The sequence below is a fragment of the Somniosus microcephalus genome, chromosome 9 (genome assembly GCF_052327205.1).
Source record: "Somniosus microcephalus isolate GS21.2 chromosome 9, FLI_Smic_1.0, whole genome shotgun sequence".
Taxonomy (NCBI): Eukaryota; Metazoa; Chordata; class Chondrichthyes; order Squaliformes; family Somniosidae; genus Somniosus; species Somniosus microcephalus.
In genome coordinates, this window is record NC_140995.1 from 165,849,025 (window position 1) to 165,868,190 (window position 19,166).

At 43.0% G+C, this 19,166-nt stretch overlaps 1 protein-coding gene across 26 annotated transcripts in view; it reads left to right on the forward strand.

Moving 5' to 3' along the window:
- snap91a (synaptosome associated protein 91a) overlaps window positions 1-19,166 on the forward strand; it is a 312,251-nt gene that overhangs the window by 251,857 nt on the left and 41,228 nt on the right. For 18 of the 26 annotated variants that reach the window (XR_015079572.1, XM_085997458.1, XM_085997467.1 and 15 more), the window contains 4 exons: window positions 6,693-6,793; window positions 8,697-8,711; window positions 8,885-9,049; window positions 13,381-13,482. Coding sequence is in view for 25 of the 26 variants with exons in the window: in XM_085997458.1 (XP_085853584.1) it covers window positions 6,693-6,793; window positions 8,697-8,711; window positions 8,885-9,049; window positions 13,381-13,482 (383 nt within the window). In the remaining variant the exon portion in view is untranslated. The remainder of the gene's footprint in view (window positions 1-6,692; window positions 6,794-8,696; window positions 8,712-8,884; window positions 9,050-13,380; window positions 13,483-19,166) is intronic. The other 8 variants (XM_085997461.1, XM_085997468.1, XM_085997474.1 and 5 more) reach the window with 3 other exon arrangements.

Genomic DNA, 19,166 nt, shown 5'->3' on the forward strand with positions numbered 1-19,166 from the left:
GGCTTGACCTTCTACCTGGGCAATAGAATATACTGCCCCACCTGGATCAATCCATTTGACATCTATCAGCCACATTTTGAATACAGTGGACTATGCAAACCGATTTCCAATTTACATAAATATGTCCTTGATACCTATGTCAGCCAATAGGTTTACATCAAACCCTGTGCTATTTTCGTTAGGCAAACTCTAAATTTTAACCGTATCTGCACCATGACCAGTAAGATGAATAGTTTTTAGAAAATTGAAGTCTTTTTTTTAAACTGTAGAAATAGTCACTTAATAACTGATCAGGTCTCTAAGTTGTGGTACTGAGTTACACAGAACCAGAAGAACCCAAATTTAGTCTATTCTGTTAGCTGATTTGCAGGCACTTGACAATGAAAGTGATCCAATTTGAAACCCTTGAGCAGCAGAGGAGAAAAATCAGAACAGGTTCCTATTTAGTGAGCCCTGCTTAAAATGTTTGTCGGCCTTGAGTGAGAAGTGGATCAAATGAAAATGTGGCTCTCTCCATGGTGGAACAGCCTGCTGACACTCACTACAAGACTCACAAATGAAAAATAGCTACTTATTATCAGCAGGCATATTGGTCCCAAAATTGTGAGCCACAACTCAAGCCAAGCTCTTGTTGGGAATTTGGGCATTCAGGAATTCGAGCCTGATGCACAGCGCACTGCTTTTCGCAGCGAAGTAAAATGTCTCACAAAGGGAGGCTGCAGCGCAGCTAAGTGCAAGCTTCATTGTATAGCAACAATTATAATCAGGTTCCACGCTGAAATTCACGTTGCTCATGAGCTGCACCCTCACCGTTTACCTTGCCCTTGTATAAAAATGCACACGTGATTAATCCCTTGGTTTGTCCTGCTGAAGTTAAATTCTTGAAGCAGGATTGCAGTTGGACCCCTCCCCCTGGCCTCTTGCTCTCTCTAGATCTTTTCATTGATAGCGGCCATCTCAATTTTCCTGCTCCCCTCACTCTCACTAACCTACCTCCCTCTGAGGTAGCACTCTGTTCTCTCAGATCCAACCCTAATCTTGTCATGAAACCTGCTGACAAGGTTGGCGCTATTGTTGTTTGGCGAACCGACCTCTACCTTGCGGAGGTTGAACGCCAACTCTCTGACACCTTCTCCTACCTCCCCCTGGACCATGATCCCACCATCGAACATCAAGCCATCGTTTTCAAGACTGACCTGATCTCATCTCATCTCTGGCGATCTTCCATCCACGGCCTCCAACCGCATAGTCCCCCAACCCTGCACAGCCCGCTTCTACCTCCTTCCCGAGATCCACAAATGGGACTGCCCTGGTAGACTCATCGATTCAGCCTGTTCCTGCCTCACAGAACTGATTCCTTCCTATCGAGTCTTTTTTTCGCCCCTTGTCCAGTGTCTTCCCACCTACGTCCACGACTCTTCTGACGTTCAGTTTCCAGTTTCCTGGCCCTAACAGTCTCCTTTTCACCATGGACGTCCAGTCCCTCTACACCTCCACCCCCCACCATGACGGCCTAAGGGCCCTCCGCTTCCTCCTTGAACGGAGGCCCAACTTGTCTCAATCCATCACCACCCTCCTCCGCCTGGCTGAACTTGTTCTCGCATTAAAAAACATCTCCTTTGACTCCACTCACTTCCTCCAAATAAAAGATGTTGCTATGGGAACCCGTATGGGTCCTAGCTATGCCTGCCTTTTCGTGGGATATGTGGAACATTCTTTGTTCCAGTCCTACTCTGGTCCCCTCCCTCACCTCTTTTTCCAGTATATTGATGACTGTATCAGTGCCGTTTCCTGCTCTCGCCCTGAACCGAGAAGTGTCATCAATTTTGCTTCTAATTTCCACCCTTCCTTCGCCTTCACATGGTCCATCTCTGACTCTAAGCTTTCCTTCCCTTCATCGACTTCTCTGTCTCCATTTCTGGGGATAGTCGGGGGATAGGCTATCGACCAACATCCACTATAAGTCCACTGACTCCCACAGCTACCTTGACTACACTTCCTCCCACCCCTCTTCCTGTAAGAACTGTATTCCATTCTCCGAGTTTCTCCGTCTCAGTCGCATCTGTTCCGGCGATGCCACCTTCCATACCAGTGCTTCCAATATGGCTTCCTTTTTCCTCAACAGAGGATTTCCCTCCACCGTGGTTGACAGGGCCCTCGACCGTGTCCATTCCATTTCCTGCACTTCTGCTTTCACCCTTTCTTCTCCCTCCCAGAACCATGATCGGGTTCCCCTTGTCCTCATCTTCCACCCCATCAGCCTCCACATTCAACGGATCATCCTCCACCATTTCCGCTGCCTCCAGCATGATCCCACCACCAAACACATCTTCCCCCTCCTACTCCCCTTTCAGTATTGCGAAGGGACCGTTCCCTTCGCAACCCCCGGTCCAATCCTCTATCATCCCCAACACCCACTCCCCTTCCCATGGCACCTTTCCGTGCAATCGCAGGAGATGCAACACCTGCCCTTTCACCTATTCCCGTCCCACCGCCCAAACACTCCTTCCAGGAGAAACAGCGATTTTCTTGTACTTTCAATTTGGTATACTGTATTCATTGCTCATGATGCGTTCTCCTCTCAATTGAGATCATCAAACGCAGATTGGGTGTTCGCTTTGTGAAACACCCCCATTCAGTTCACAAGCGGACCCCGAAGCTTCCGGTCGCCTGTCATTTTAATTCTCCGGACCACTCCCTCTCTGTCCTCGACCTCCTACACTGTTCCAATGAAGCTGGAGGAGCAGCACCTCATCTTTCTATTAGGCACTTTACAGCCTTCTGGACTCGACATTGAGTTCAACAATTTTAAATCATAAGCTCTGCTCCCATTTTTTCGGACGGCAGCTGTTGCTGATGATTCAGATATTTACACCTCCTCTCGACCCATTTTTTTGTTTCTTGTCCCATTACCATCTCCTTTCTCTTTGCACCATCATCCCTTTTGCCATTTAATCTCTCCTGCCTTCCATCCTATCACAGACCTTTTTTGTTCTTCATTCTCGGCCAAGATGCGAGGCAATGGTCCTAAATTTGCATTCAGCAGCGACGTGAAGGCGTCACTGACCGGAAGTATGCTTCGCACAAGGATCTCGTAATCCCTGTGTCAAGAACTTCAGGCTTTCCGACCTTCAATTCAAATCAGCAAAGTATAGTGGGGATCCCCTTGTGCGAACTGCTATGATGTCAACAGGCTGTCTAAGTAACTAATCAAAACAGCGAACAAGGCAGTGAGTAAGCTTTTAAAATTACTTTAAAAAAATTTTTAGAGCGAGCAGAACAAATATTGGGGCTCTCCCATTGGGGGAAAAGGCAAATCTGAAATAAAGATGGACAAACTTTTTAAAAAATTTAAATTTTCTGAAAAGTTTCTTAAATTTAGATTTTTATTAAAATGAATAAATTTCACACTGCACAAAATGAATTAGTTTTCCAGGCCCTTAACATTTGTTTAGCAGTAATAATGCAGTTAAAACTCCAGTTACACCTAATCCCTTTGGGTCTAACTTTTAGTGGAGAATTTAACAGCGTAATTCCTGCGGAAGAGACTAAGGCCTAGAAATTGGGTTGGGGCGCCAAAGTGGCGCAAAAGTCGCCTGAGCGCAGGATTTAGCGCAGCGATCGGAGTAATTCCGATTGCCAGAAAATCAGTTTCAGTGCCGCTCGAGGGACACGAGGCGCTCCACGTCCCTCTTAGGGCGCTGAAACTGATTATCGCAGTGCAACGGCGCTGCGGCACGGCACACTGCGGTACTGCAGGCCTTCCTCCCACTGTTAAGGGGGAGGTGCCTGCAACAGCGTGATCCCCGATCGCGAGTGCCGGCAAATGAGTCCGGCACCAAGGAGAAGTGCCGGGCTCTCGGGAAACAGCTGGCAATGCCGCGGGGGGGGGTGGCGGGGTTAGGAGGCCGGGGACGGAGGTGCTGGCAGGCGGCCGCCGAAAAAGCAGCCGCCCCGCACCTCCACCTTAACTTGCGCCGCTGCCAGCACAGTAAGGCCCCGTGAACCGGGCGCGGGTAGCTACCAAATACCGCGAATGGGGCGCTGCACACACCGATGACGTCATCGGTGGCGGCGCAGCGCAAAAGCCTAATGTCACCATTAGCGCCCCTACTGAATATCGCGGGAGACGCAGCCAGTGTCGCTACAGCCACTGACTGCCTCTATAGGCGCTAACAGGTGGCGCTACTCACCCAATTTCTCCCCCTAAGTTTTCGTCAAGTTTCCCTGATTTGGCTGATTATACAGATTGCCGTCTCTGTGGGGTGGGGAGTGTGGGCACAGCGCAGTCTGTTTCAGAGTTGCTAATGACAGATCGCAACTTCAGGATTTCCGCATGCGCCAAATCCTGAAATTGCGGTCAGTTTCAAAGGCCGAATGGTGGCGAACGCTGCCAATTCGCCGTCACCCCGACCACAAATTCCGGGCCGTTAATTCTGTTTCTCTCTCCACATAAGCTGCTTGACCTGCTGAGTATTTCCAGCATGTTCTGTTTATATTGCAGTTCCAAATGTTGATTTTAAACTTGTGCTATTTTGGAAGAAATATTAATATTAATTGCATCTCAGGATAAGGGGTAGGACATTTAGGGCTGAGATGAGAAATTTCTTCACTGAGGGTGGTGAACCTGTGGAATTCTCTACCACAGATGGCTGTGGAGGCCAAGTCACTGAATATATTTAAGAAGGAGATAGATAGATTTCTAGACACAAGGCATCAGGGGGTATGGGGAGAGAGCAGGAATATGGTATTGAGCTAGAGGATCAGCCATGATATTGAATGGCGGAGCAAGCTTGAAGGGCCAAATGGCCTACTCCTGCTCCTATTTTTCTATGTTTCTATCAATATAATTAACATAAATATTTACTTGTATTTTGCTCCCAGCATTACTTTATTTTGATGTGGAGAATGCCATTTTTATTATATTTATACATTATTTCTTTACCAAATTTTGGCAGTAAGTAACAATACTGTAGTAAAGTACTGGGAATTTCTTGGGCATTCCCATTGTGTTCCATGATTTAGATGGGGAAGACAGGTTCTCAAGGGAACAGCAAATACAGATGCAATGACACCTGAAGTGTGATGTCCACACCTGCCACTATTCCAGTAGCCACGTTTAAATAGTCGCAAGCTATTATCTAGTCTTTACCACCTCCATTTCGCAAGAGTAGCTGGCACCCAGCTGTGCTATCTTCTCCAGGCTGATCTGTAGTCTATTTCTGGAACCGGGATGGCTCTACCCAGAAGTGCAAAGGTAACCGCAGTATTAACCTTTTATGCACTGAATTCTTCAAGCAATTGTAGGCGGCATCTGCCAAATTAGTTAGTATGCAGTCCATAGAACTATCAACCAAGTGACTGAAATATTTGCAAGGGCACTTTGTAAGGGCTCACTTCAGTATGGAAAGGAGGCATTAGCTGGGCAGGGCATAAAACGTTTACTGTGTGTCAAGGTTCCCAAGAGTGCAGGGTGTAGTAGATGGCACCATATGGGCATCATGGCTCTTCACATCAAACCCATGTCCTAATCAAACAAAGTGGACTCCCATTCAATTAATGATCAGGTGTTTTCTGGCCACAGAAACATCATGCAGTAGTGCCCATTATCCAGGAAGTCGTGATGATGCTTTCTTTGTGGCAGTCAATGGTGCCCACATTATTCGACGGCTCAGACAGAATAAACAAATGGCTGCTGGGGGACCGGGCTATATTCCCTGCAGCTGTGGTTGAAGCCCCAGTTGGAAATTCCAAGACAACTATTGGAAGTAAATGCATCCAACCCCTGCATAAGTATTACAGATGAAAGAGACCTCATAGTGTACAACATATAAAACATTTATCTACTACGTCTCTCTCAACTTCATCCTTGACTATTTAAACACCATTCATGGAGTTTCTCTCTGCAGTCCTTTATACTTTCCCACATTAAAATTAATCTCCCATTCTTCTCACTACTTACATAGTTTGTCCAACCTATTTTGTCATTTCTGACACACCACCTTCTGATCCCTAACCCAAACAGTTGAGTACCATTTGAAAATTGATATTTGCATTGAGTTTCTGAATCCAAGCCATTGATAGAACTGTACCATTTGTTTTTGAACACTTACACAAGTGCAACCACTCAACAAGTTTTATGTGCCTAGATATGGTTTAACTGCCCAAATTAATGAACTAACCTATTTTTAAATATAAACCTACATTTTTAATAATTGTTCCATAGTGCTTTTTTTTAAAAAAGCTAATTTTTGACTTTTTCTCCCCCCACAGTTAAGTCTTGGGCACAATTGAACTCCTATTACAACACCACTTAGGGAATAGTGTGTCCAGTAGAACTAGGAGGCAATATTTTCACGCCTCCCCAATTCAAGGCACTAAGATTGCACATACATCAGATAGCTGCTGGCTGTTTTAGTACTCTGTACCAGATGATGGGCTCAGCACAGAGGATGGCAGTCCCTAGTGTGTTTGCACTGATGGTTTCTGAGGATAATAGTTTTATTTAAAAATGTATTTATTTGGAATCTGCAGTAAAACCAGTACTATACTGATGTCTGCACTAAGGAAAGACCACAAGTTTATTGCAGTTGCATCTATTTTGTAATATAAATTCCTGAATTTGAGGAAGTATTTCAATCATTTTAATTTGAAACAGTAAAACTATTAATGTATTTCCTTTTCCACTTTAGTGCATCCAAATTGTCCAGTGATCTTCTTGATCTACAACCAGATTTTACATCTACAGTGCAATCGACAGTGGCCGCTAATCCACCAGCCAGTGCTTGGGGAGGTGAGAATGGTGCATTGCAAGAATACTTCTAACCTGCTGGCAAAATACTCTTGAAACCATGCAGAATTAATGTTTTAATTTCGGATTCAGAAAATCAATCTAACGGGTGGCTGATACTAAACCCTCCTGGTTATTTCTCTTTGCCACTAACATACTATTCATTTTTGGAGAAGGAATTCTATTGGAATGAGTGTTGTATTGCAAAGTTTCTGGAACAGTTCTTTAATGTAGTTTTTTTTTAAATCTGTACCAAACTAAATACAAAAAAGCTGAAAAGAAATGTTGGCCTACAGTCAGGGTAAAAATGTGACTGTAGGAAGAAAAGATATCATTTTGCACAAACCTATTCAGTTAGCTTTGCTTTCCTGATGGGTTCTCAGTATTTTTTCATTCGGTGTTTTAGACCAAATTTGCTGATTTTCAAGTTAAATTAATCATTAACATGTTAAATACTTGACGGTTTTTCAAAGATGATTTTTTTTAATTGGTAAAGTTGGCAGTATATTGTCAGTGCAGTGGGCCCACTTAAAAGCAAAACAAAAATCCCACTTAAAAGAATAAAGTATCACTGCACAAATTATTTTCTTATGACTGTCGATGACTTCCAGACCATGTAATCAAATTATATAGCCTGTTTAAATGAAAAACAGTAGCTCCATTTCAGAATACTTATTTTGTATTATAACAGCATTTCCTCTTTGTTTTTATCTCTGCTGCATTTCACTCAGCTGTATTGAGTAAATTTGTTTTGAAATAGCAAGGATAGAAATAACAATAGGAAAAAAATTGGAAAATGGGGAAAATGTGTAGAACAGCCAGCTTAAATGAAGTTCTGGTGGCAAACAGATTATTATACTGCTATTTGGACAACAGCAAACTGTCAAATAAAAAATCTATTTGCATTCTTAAATGAGTGTAATATCACTACAGATACCCTCCAGTTTTTTTTTGCCATTTTGATAGTTAGCTGGATTGATTGTAGTTGTACATTCCTCACTGACTTGCAATCTGATCTAATCTTGGGTAGTGCCTGATGACATTGGCAAAGGATAGGCTGATAATTTTGCCTCACTTGAACTGGCCTTAAGCAAGGTGGTTTTGGCAGTAATTGTTTTTAAAATATATACTAGTGAGGGATATCCAAATATGACACGTCACAAAAATATGCTGGCTTCTATTAAAGCTACAATATGCAAAGCATGTGTGTCTTTTATATAGTAAGTTTTAAATGTGTTGTGGTACTTATTACATTATCTCAGGCTACCTTCACTATTTCATAACACTAATATATAGAAATAATGAAGATAAAAATCATATTTCCACATATGTGGCATGAACAAGCAGCTTCAATTGTTTTTCCTAAGCTACAGAATATAGAAAATTATTTCTGATAACCTTTTTGAGTTGATCGCAATGTGCTGGAAACCTTGTAACTTGACATGTCTATTGTTTCAGCCTCACCTGTAGAAATGCCTTGTTACGTAGCTAAAAATGGCATCAACATGTATACAGTCATTTCAGATAACCTATTTCAATTACATAAAATAATGGAAGAAAAGATTTATTGGGATTTCTATGTTGTCTTCATACTTTGAAATTTGAGTTGGCACTGAAGTGGCATTTTTGTTCTGAACAGTTCTCAATAAACTGACAGAAAATCTACAAGAGTTTGATATTTGTGAGAAGAAGGCAAAAAGCACGATGTGGTAATATTGAATGTTGCATTGTTTTCGATACTCTTGGCAATTCATTTGAACTTGGTTGCTGTACTTCAATTTAAAATGAAAACTGTTCCAAAAAATCAATAATATAATGAGGTTCTTTTATTACAAAAGGTACCCTTTATTAAACTGTTGCCTCTTTACACTTTCTTTACTCTGCATCTTTGCAATGGATAAAACAGATCTTTTAGGTGAAGGTGAGTAGTTTAATTAAATGTGGTTTATTAGAATTCATTAATCAAAATTTGAAAACGGTCACCTCATACACTTGCATTATTTTCTGAAGTAAATAATTGGAGTCTAGCTTCAAGAGAATGTTTGTTTTTGTTCCCTTTTCTTCCCCCTCTTTCCTTTGACACTTGCAATACAGATTCTTTGGCTTCTCCTGCCCTTCCTAATGCCTCTGAGGCACAACCTTCTGATCCATTTGCAGCAGAGGCTTCCCTGACCACCACTCCTACAATTGCTGATGCTACTACACCTACTGCTGCTGCTGCTGCTACAGCAACAACCACTGATCTGGATCTTTTTGGAGGTCAGTTTGGGTGTTCTGGCATCTTTTAGCTCAGTGATACTGGTGTCTCTGAAGGAAAGATCTTTGCCCAGGAGTTAAGATTTTTGGCATGTTCTGTATTCTTTACTTGGCTACAACTGATAGGGGAATTACCTTATGTTGGGCTGTTGGATGTATAGACTATTGAAACCTGAGAGAATTAATTTAAGTGGTGATTGTGGGTATTTGGTGAAATTTACTGTGATGTGAAATTATCTGAAACTTTTAATAATCTTTACAGTTCTTTTATGAGAGTCAACTTGATACCTGTGCATATTGGGTGGAAATGGAAGTTTGAACTCAAACGTTAGTAACCAAGCAGAAAACCTATTCAATGAGGCTACTTTTTAAACTGGCTATAAACCTCACCTTGATCTGACTTAAATACCTGCACAAAATGAACATATTGAGGGAACTTATGAAAACATTAACTGCCTTACACACTTTAAGCTTTTACCATTTTGAACATATAGTACTGGGCATCAATGAAATATAGTGAAATAAAAACACTCAGCCAGTCAGGTAGCATCTGTGGACAGAGAAACTGAGTTAATGTTTCAAATCAATGACCTTTCATCAGAACTGAGAGTGAACCTAAATAATCTTGTCGGGTTATTATGGGAGACGTCACAACCAAGCCTGACATGCCATCATCAGGTATCCTCACATGCACATGTCCAGTATAAATCATTGCATAACAATAACAAGCAAGAAATTCATCCCATTTGTTTTGTATTCCTTTGCTCAGGTACTTTGAGGTCAGTTGTAGGTTCAACCACAGGTTCCTTGCTGATTTTCTCAGCTTGCTATTTAAGATTTGTCATGTGGCTTTTTTGTTTTAAATCCTCCAATTGGCGCTCAGTGAGGAATCCTTCTAAAGTTCTGTTTCAAATCATTGGTGAATAATGAAGATAGAATTGTTTATCCTAAATGTACATTCATTGCAGCATATTTCCATTGATAAAGTAGGACCAGTCAATGTTTAAACCCAAGAATGTGTAAATTATGAGTGAAGACACAGCTCCTGCATCTATCCCAATACTGTTACCTTAGCAGCAGTCAGACTTGCTAGCAAAAGTGTAACTTACTAACATGATTTTCAAACCAGTTCACTTATGATGCAATATAACTTTGTTGCAGCCTAACCATTCCAGTTGCATTCTCTTTCCCAATAAATCTAGATTCTCAAAGTAGGTTCAAAAGTTTGCCCAGGCGCAAAATAACTTAAGTTGTATTTTTACTTAATGACCGTTTTCATTCCATTCCTGTACAGGATAAACATCCTGGAAATTTTACCCGATCATAACTTATACAAGTAAAGCTACTAATACTGCTGATGTGCAAGAAATAACATTTAAATCCAGTGTTTGTGGTAGGACCAAATCTTCCATGAACAAAAAATATCATGATTATGCCTTATTTTGTGGTTGTTCAATTATCTCTGCTTTCAGGGGAAAATAATCAATAATATAATGCAGTATGTTCAGTCTCTAAAAATGCATATTCTTTTTAGAGCAGTTCCCTATTAATTCTAGTTTAAAACCAACACATACACAATTTTTCTCTGAAAACCATTTTAACATCCTAAAATTACATCCATGTGAGAAGTTGAATTGTATTCCATTAAATGCTAAATTCTAGAGCCTTGCCAATGCTTGTCATACTGATCTGTCAGTGTAACTCATAGCACATTAAATGTTACCATACAAGTACTTGCCAAGTAAAACTTTCCCCACTTGCATCATTGCATAGGCATGTACATGCAAGCGCTGATGCTCTGTGGTTTGGGGCCACGCCAGTATAAATTGGCAACAACAACACCGTGGATTTATACAGCACCTTTAATGTAGTAAAACGTCCCAACGTGCTTCACAGGAGCATTATCAGCCAAAGAAGGAGAGGTGACCAAAAGCTTGGGTGAAGAGGTAGGTTTTAAGGAGTGTCTTAAAGGTGGAGAAGCACAGAGGTTTAGAGCTTGGGGCCAAGACAGCTAAAGGCACGGCCACCAAAGGTGGTGGGGTGGAGGGAGTCGGGGGTTGCACAAGAGGTCAGAATTGGAGGAACGCAAATGTTTTGGAGGGTTGTAGGGCTGGAGGAGGTTACAGTGATGGGGAAGGGCGAGGCTGTGAACATGAAGATTAGAATTTTAAAATTGAGCCGTTGCTGGACTGGGAGCCAATGTAGGTCATAGGTGAACGGGACTTTGTATGAGTTAGGATATGGGCAGCAGAGGTTTGGATGAGCTCGAGTTTATGGAGGGTGGAAGATGGGAGGTCGGGCAGGAGAGCATTGAGTAGTCAAGTTTGCAGGTTTAAAAAAAAAAAACCATGGATGAGGGTTTCAGCCGCAGATGGGCTGAGGTAGGGACAGAGGTGAACGATATTACGGAGGTGGAAGTAGACGGTCTTGACGATGGAGAGTATATTGGGTTGGAGAGCTGGAGGAGCTTAGAGATATGGGAGGGGCGACGGCATGGAGGGATTTGAAAACAAAGGTGAATAGGTCTTGGTGCACGTTAGGATATGAGCAGCAGAGTTTTGGATGAGCTCGGGTTTACAGAGGGTGCAAAGTGGGAGGCCGGTCAGGGGAGCATTGGAATAGTCGAGTCTAGAGGTAACAAAGGCACCGATGAGGGTTTCAGCAGCAGATGGGCTGAGGCCAGGCAGAGACTAGTGATGTTATGGAGTCAAAAGTAGGAAGTCGTGATGGAGAGGATATAGGGTCGGAAGCTCAGCTCAGGGTCAGATAGGACACCGAGACAAAGGAGGAGACATTAGGACAGGTGACCAAAAGCTTGGTCAAAGAGGTAGGCTTTAAGGAGCAGGAGCAGGAAGAGAATTCATTGCAGGTGATTCTGTGGCTATGACTGGACAGATAGGAATGGAACCAGGTGAGGGCAGCCCCAAGCAGATGGATGACTTAAAGGAGGAGATCGTGGTGGGGAAGCAGACTGGGTCAGTCTTAAATAGTAGCCGGGGAGAGGGATGGAGTCGGTGGCTAGAGAACTGAGTTTGTGGCGGGGACCGAAGACAATGACTGGTCTTCCCAATATTTAATTGGAGAAAATATCTACCTGTCCAATACTGGATGTCTGGCAAGTAGTGTGACAAATCAGACAGTGGAGGGGTCAAGAGAGGTGGAGGTAAAGTAGAGCTGGGTGGTCAGTGTTCACATGGAACCTGACATTATGTTTTCAAATAATGTCACCGAGAGGCAGCACGTAGATAAGAAATAGGAGGGGGGCCAAGGATAGAACCTTGGGGGACTCCAGAGGCATCAGTGCAGGAGCAGGAAGAGAATTCATTGCAGGTGATTCTGTGGCTACGACTGGACAGATAGGAATGGAACTAGGTGAGGGCAGCCCCAAGCAGCTGGATGACTGAGGAGAGGTGTTGGAGGAGGATGGTGTCAACTGTATTAAAGGCTGCAGACCGGTCGAGAAGGATGATCATTTACCACGGTCACAGTCACATAGGATGCCATTTGTGACCTTTGATGAGGGACGTTTCAGTGCATCAACACAACACATCTCGGAACCGCCACCCTTGGTGGCTATGATAAATCTGTAGCTCTGTATAAGATTTTTGTGCCCATTCTCATCACTCTCTTAACTTTGAGGTTTAGGTACATTACTAGAGCAATGTGAGCTCTGTTGTATCTGGCCTGTTGTGTGTTTTACAAGGATGTCTGCAACTGTATGTGAAGTTGAAAATAGTGCCATTGCCCTTCACTTTGAATGCAAGCATGCTACATAAAGCAAAAACTATGAACTGTACTAGTATCAGAACATAACTGAAAAAATATTCAGTTTCAAGGGTATCTTAATCAAAATTACAAATGGCAATTGAATATCTACAGTAGTGTATAAATTCATTCCCTATTTTAGTACCATTTTGCTAAATTTATATAGGTCCACAAATCACCTTAATTCATAACCGCAAACATTAAGATACCATTGATGCACTAGAATACATTAATGCACTGGAATATACAGTAATTAAAATGTGAGTAAGTAAGCTGAAAGAATGCACACTTCAAAGGGAAGAATAGACATGCTGATGCACATTTTCTTTCTGTATGTTGTTTATCCCAGTTGTCTTACAGAAAATATGAAGGTCCGCCCCCCCCCCCCCCAAAAAAAACCCCAAAATTTAGATCTCTAGTTTTAGGAAATTTGTGTACTGTAGAGGGGACTTTGATATGCCTTTAGCTTACAGACTTGTGATTTGTTTCTTGCTCTGTATATCCCTGTCTTTTTCTTTTTGCTTTTCTCTCCACTTTCTGTTGTGAATGGTGTTGGTAATGCATCTTAGATGCATTTGCAGCTTCTCCTACTGAAGAATCAACAACATCTGAAGGGGCAGGAGCAACAGCAGCCCCTGCAGCAGCAGCGCTTGATGCATGTGCTGGAACTGGTGGGTCTCATATCATTAGTTTACTTGCAGTTGTCAGTGAACTACTTTAGAATGTTTGGTCATTCTTTACTTTTGTGGGATTTCTCTTAAAATAACTGAGTTCTCAGACTTTAAGCCACATTTTTTTAACATACAAAACCTGGTGATATATTTTGCTCTGAGTGTAAAGTAAAAGAAAAAAACTATCTAGTATTATAAATCTCCTTTGTTTAGTAAGAACATTTTTCTTCAACCTTAAATACATGGCAAAATATCCTTGATGTCTGTTTTCAGTGATTCCTACTATGTTCTTTTATCTCATAAATTGTAACACTATTTTACTTTAACAGGTTTCAGAACAATATGAAACAATGTTTTTGAGTATCCAACACAACACCGTTTCCTGGACTGCTTTCTTTCTCCCCATTTCTCTGCCCTTCCCTTCCTCCACATCTCTTTCCACCTTTCCCCCACCCCTCCCAGTGATTTTACTCTTTGCAGGCAACTTCCTGTCATGCATCCTTTCCAGCTAACTGGGAATGTAGTACTGTCTGAGTAACAAACTTTTCTGCAACCACTTCAATCTACTTCTGCCTCAGAGTAGCATGCGATGATCTAGCTAAAACAGTAACTGGTGAAAGCCACTCATCTGAATTTGATGTACACATTTCGATCAGTGTGTGCACATTTTTTATGAGCATTCTACAATTCTTAATAAAAAGACAAAAATGCAGTAAATTAGGCACGTGGCCCTGAATTTCTGTGGGGTTGTCCTGGTCTCCCACCATAATTTTAGCATGAGATTGGCGGAAACCTAGGAAAAATGACGTAAGTGGCTGTTTGTCGCTTCTACATTGTTTGTCGATTCCTGTGATCTAAATTATGGCACTTTGTGTAAATTCAGGCACTTTTTTTCTTCAGGCCTTTTTTTTTCCTGAGTAGTACTGTGTAGGGGACTACTTACTTGAGTTTCCTGAAAAAGAACAAAGTAAATGAGTTCGCATTCATTCAGTATATGTACAATGTTTCTCTAATACAAAAGCGAAATACTGCAGCTGCTGAAAATCTGAAATAAAAACAGGAAATGCTGGAAATAATCAGCTGGTCAGGCTGCCTCTATAGAGAGAAAAACAGAGTTAACGTTTCAGGTCGATGACCCTTCGTCAGAACTGGAAAAAGTTGGAGATGTAACAGGTTTTTAAGCAAGTGTACGGGCGGGGGGGGGGCGGAGGAAAGAACAAAAGGGAAGGTCTGTGATAGGATGGAAGGCAGGGAAATTAAGAGACAAATGGGATGATGGTGCAAGGCAAAAGGAGATGCTAATGAAACAAGTTAAGAAACAAAAGATGACTAGAAGCTGACTTAAGAAACATTTCTTTCTTAACTTGTCCCAGCACGGTGGCATAGTGGTTAGCACTGTTGCCTCACAGCGCCAGAGACCCGGGTTCGAATCCGGCCTCGGGTGACTGTCTGTGTGGAGTTTGCACATTCTCCCCGTGTTTGCGTGGGTTTCCTCCGGGTGCTCCGGTTTCCTCCCACAGTCCAAAGATGTGCGGGTTAGGTTGATTGGCTATGATAAATTGACCCTTAGTGTTAGGGGGATTAAATACGTGGGGTTACGGGGATAGGGTGGGATATGTGATGGTATAGGTGGTACGGGGATCGGGTGGGATATGTGTCGGTGCAGGCTCGATGGGCCGAAATGGCCTCTATCTGCACTGTGGGGTTTCTGTGATTCTGTGATTACCATCTCCTTTTGCTTTGCACTGTAATGTATGTGCCTTTAAGAGCCCCAGGTGTGCTGTAATGCCGGTAATTGCCACTCGGGCTATATAAGCCTATATATTGTGTATATCTGTTAGAACCCCCCCCCCCCCCAGACTTTGCTTAGTAAACACCTATGAACCAACTCCTGTCTTCAGTGTCTTTATCAACACACGGACACTACAGTGGCCACGAAGTGGAAACGGACTTACCTGCAATTCGGCAGCACCTCAAGGACATCGATTCCTCGGGCGTCCAGAAGACTCAAGAAAGTGAGAGAAGCTGTGGTTTCACCAGCTGGCCAAGCTGGTGGCAGGTACTGCGCTAATCCTTCCTGGGCGTCAGGCTGGGGCTCCAGCGACTGGCTCTACAGCTGAGACAGGCAGCGAAATCGGAGGCAAGCAATAACGGACTGGGAGGGAACACTCGGGAGACGGCCGGCGCGGCAAGCAGGTCAGCGTTCAGACCTGGAGAGAAAGTCCGGCGGGAACGAGTCTCCAACTGTAAATAAAAAATTTTTTTTTAAAAGAACAGAAACCGCGGGAAACAGCGTTGTCATCGGCAGCAGCGGCGGGAAGCACCATATCTTTTCTGAAATGCCTAAGTCTGACAATATTGATGCTTTTGATAGCGAAATAGAGGATTGGACCACATACGTGGAAAGAGTAGAGGTATATTGCACTGCAAATGGAATAGAAGATGAAAAAAAAGCTTCAGTACTGCTGAACCGAATGGGCGCAAAGGCATACGGGCTGTTACGAAATTTAATCACTCCAGCCAAACCAAAGGACAAGAATTTTAAAGAAATTGTTGATACCCTGCAGGAGCACTTAAGCCCAACACCGCTGCTGATAGCGGAACGATTCAAATTCTTCAAGAGAAATCAACACAAGAATGAAAGTAACGCTGATTACCTAACCAAATTAAGAAAGCTATCAAAGCACTGCCAATTCGGGGCAGGACCAGCAGATTATCTTCGAGACAAATTCGTTTGCGGTCTCTTAAGTGAAGGAACACAAAAAAGACTGCTTTCTGAAAAAGATTTAACATTGGACAAAGCTTTCAGTATGGCTGTATCATATGAAGCAGCAGCAAGAAGAGCTGCAGAGATACAACAAAAGACACAGGACTTCGGCACCCATGAAATGACACAGGGTTTCGAAAGATGTTATCGCTGCGGCAGATCCACCCATAACCAGAAGGACTGCTGGTTCAAGGACAAAGCATGCAGACAATGCGGAAAAATTGGACACATTGCACGGGTATGCCGATCTGGACAAAATAAATCCACGGACAGAAAAAAAAAAATCAATAAAGGAAAGTACAGAAAGGTACAAATGATGACGGACAGTAGCTCCAAAGACCAGAAGAGCGATAGCGACTCCGAAAACAAGAGACTAAGCTGTCTCAAATTACATAATGTACTTGCCAAAGATGATTACCAAACCATTTGGGTTACCCTCACGATAGCAGGGTCCCCAGTTAAAATGGAGCTAGATACAGGATCAGCTCTAACCGTAATAAATTGACGGGATTACGAGAGGCTATTTTCGCATATACCTCTAAAAGACACATCCATTATCTTAAAAACATATACGGGGCAGAAAGTATAACCCAAAGGAAAAATAAGGGTGCCTGTTGTATACAACGGCAAAGAAATGCAAAAGTTGTATTTATACATTCTACAAGATGGTGGTCCACCGTTGTTGGGACGTGAATGGATCAGAAAGATACGTTTAGACTGGCACTCCATTCAGGCACTGATGGTGACCAGTAAGAAAAAAAACAATGATGACATCATACCTGAACGATTAAAAGACATCTTGGCCAAAGCCAAAGAAGTGTTTCAGGAGAAACTAGGAACCTTGAAAGGCATCACCGCCTCAATAAAAGTGGAAGATACAGCAATTCCCAAATTTTTTAAGGCAAGACCGACGCAATTCGTCCAGCAGTCGAGGCAGAGCTGGAGAATTTGGAAAAGGCAGGCGTATTATCCAAAATAGATTGGAGCGAGTGGGCAACACCCATCGTTCCAGTCATGAAAAAAGCATTGAATAATGATAAATCTGAAGAACAGAGAAAAATTCGCATCTGTGGAGACTTCAAGGTGACTGTAAACCCGGTCCTTCACACAGTACAGTATCCTCTTCCGAGGATAGAAGATATTTTTGCCTCACTATCCGGAGGGAAACGTTTCACCAAAATTGACTTGGCACAGGCATATCTACAGATGGAGGTTGAGGAGGCCTCTAAAAAGTATCTCACAATAAACACACACAAAGGCCTGTACCAGTACAATTGACTGGTTTTTGGAGTAGCATCAGCTCCAGCTATCTGGCAAAGAGCTATGGAGCAAGTCCTGCAAGGGATTCCGGGGACTCAATGCTACCTAGACGACATCCTTGTAACAGGAAAAAACGACAACGAGCACCTTGCCAATTTGGAGCAGGTGCTCACTAGGCTGAAAGAACGGGGCCTACGAGCAAATCGCCCCAAGTGCGAATTTTTCCAAAATCAGATATCATATTGTGGCCACATAATTAATAATGAAGGGTTGCATAAGTCACCTGAAAAAAGTGAAGCGGTCATAAAAGCCCCAGCACCTGAAAATGTTTCACAATTAAGGTCGTTCCTGGGATTAATAAATTACTATCATAAATTTTTTCCGAACTTATCAACTCTTCTACACCCTCTTAATGAACTTCTACAAACGGGAGTGATTTGGAAATGGAACGAAGACTGTAAACGTGCCTTCCATAAATGCAAAGACTTAATCACATCCGAAGAAGTTTTGGCTCATTACAACCCATCACTGCCAATCAGACTGGCATGCGATGCATCCCCTTACGGCATAGGAGCAGTATTATCCCATAAATTCCCTGATGGCTCAGAACGGCCGATAGCTTTTGCGTCACGCTCATTAAACTCAGCTGAGCGTAACTATGCCCAAATCGACAGGAAAGCACTCAGCCTGGTATGGGGAGTGAAGACATTCAACCATTACCTACACGGACAAAAATTTACCTTGTTGACTGACCATCAACCCCTCATCTCCATATTCAACCCTAAAAAGGGTGTTCCCATTATGACAGCGCAAAGGCTACAGAGGTGGTCCCTTTTTCTAGGGGCACACCAATACAACATAGAATACAAAGGATCAAAACAGCATGGGAATGCTGACGGTTTATCGCGCCTACCGTTGCCAACGGTAGAAGAGGCACCTACAGTAGACCCAGTAGAGATGTTCCACTCTACCATAGTGGAATGTCTACCAGTAACAAATTCTGCCATTGAAAGGGAGACGAGAAATGACCCGACTCTCTCACGGGTCTACGATTTAACAGTGAAGGGATGGCCAGCACATGGCGAACCACTGTTGCCAGCATTCTCGCAAAGAAGAGAACAGCTGTCAGTGTGCCGAGGAACCTTGATGTGTGGATCCAGAGTGGTGATTCCACCCAAACTCCAGGATAAAGTGCTAAAGGAGCTTCACCAGGGTCATCTGGGTAGAGTGAAAATGAAGAACCTAGCTAGGGCGTTTGTATGGTGGCCAGGTATCGATGGAGACATCGAAGAAATGACCAAGAGCTGCCTAGGATGCCAGAAGGTCCAAAACGCTCCACCACAAGCCCCTCTACATCCATGGGAGTGGCCCTCATCTCCCTGGCAAAGGGTGCACATTGACTTTGCTGGTCCATTTATGGACTCAATGTTCTTAATCGCGGTTGATGCACACTCCAAGTGGCCGGAGGTAATAAAGCTGTCCTCCACCACCACGGAAAAAACCATCACAGTATTAAGGACCATATTTGCCAGGAATGGGCTGCCGGAACAGATCTGTTCTGATAATGGACCGCAATTTGTGTCCGAAGAATTCAGAAAGTTCTTAAAAAACAATGGGGTTAAGCACTACACATCCGCCCCATACCATCCCGCCACCA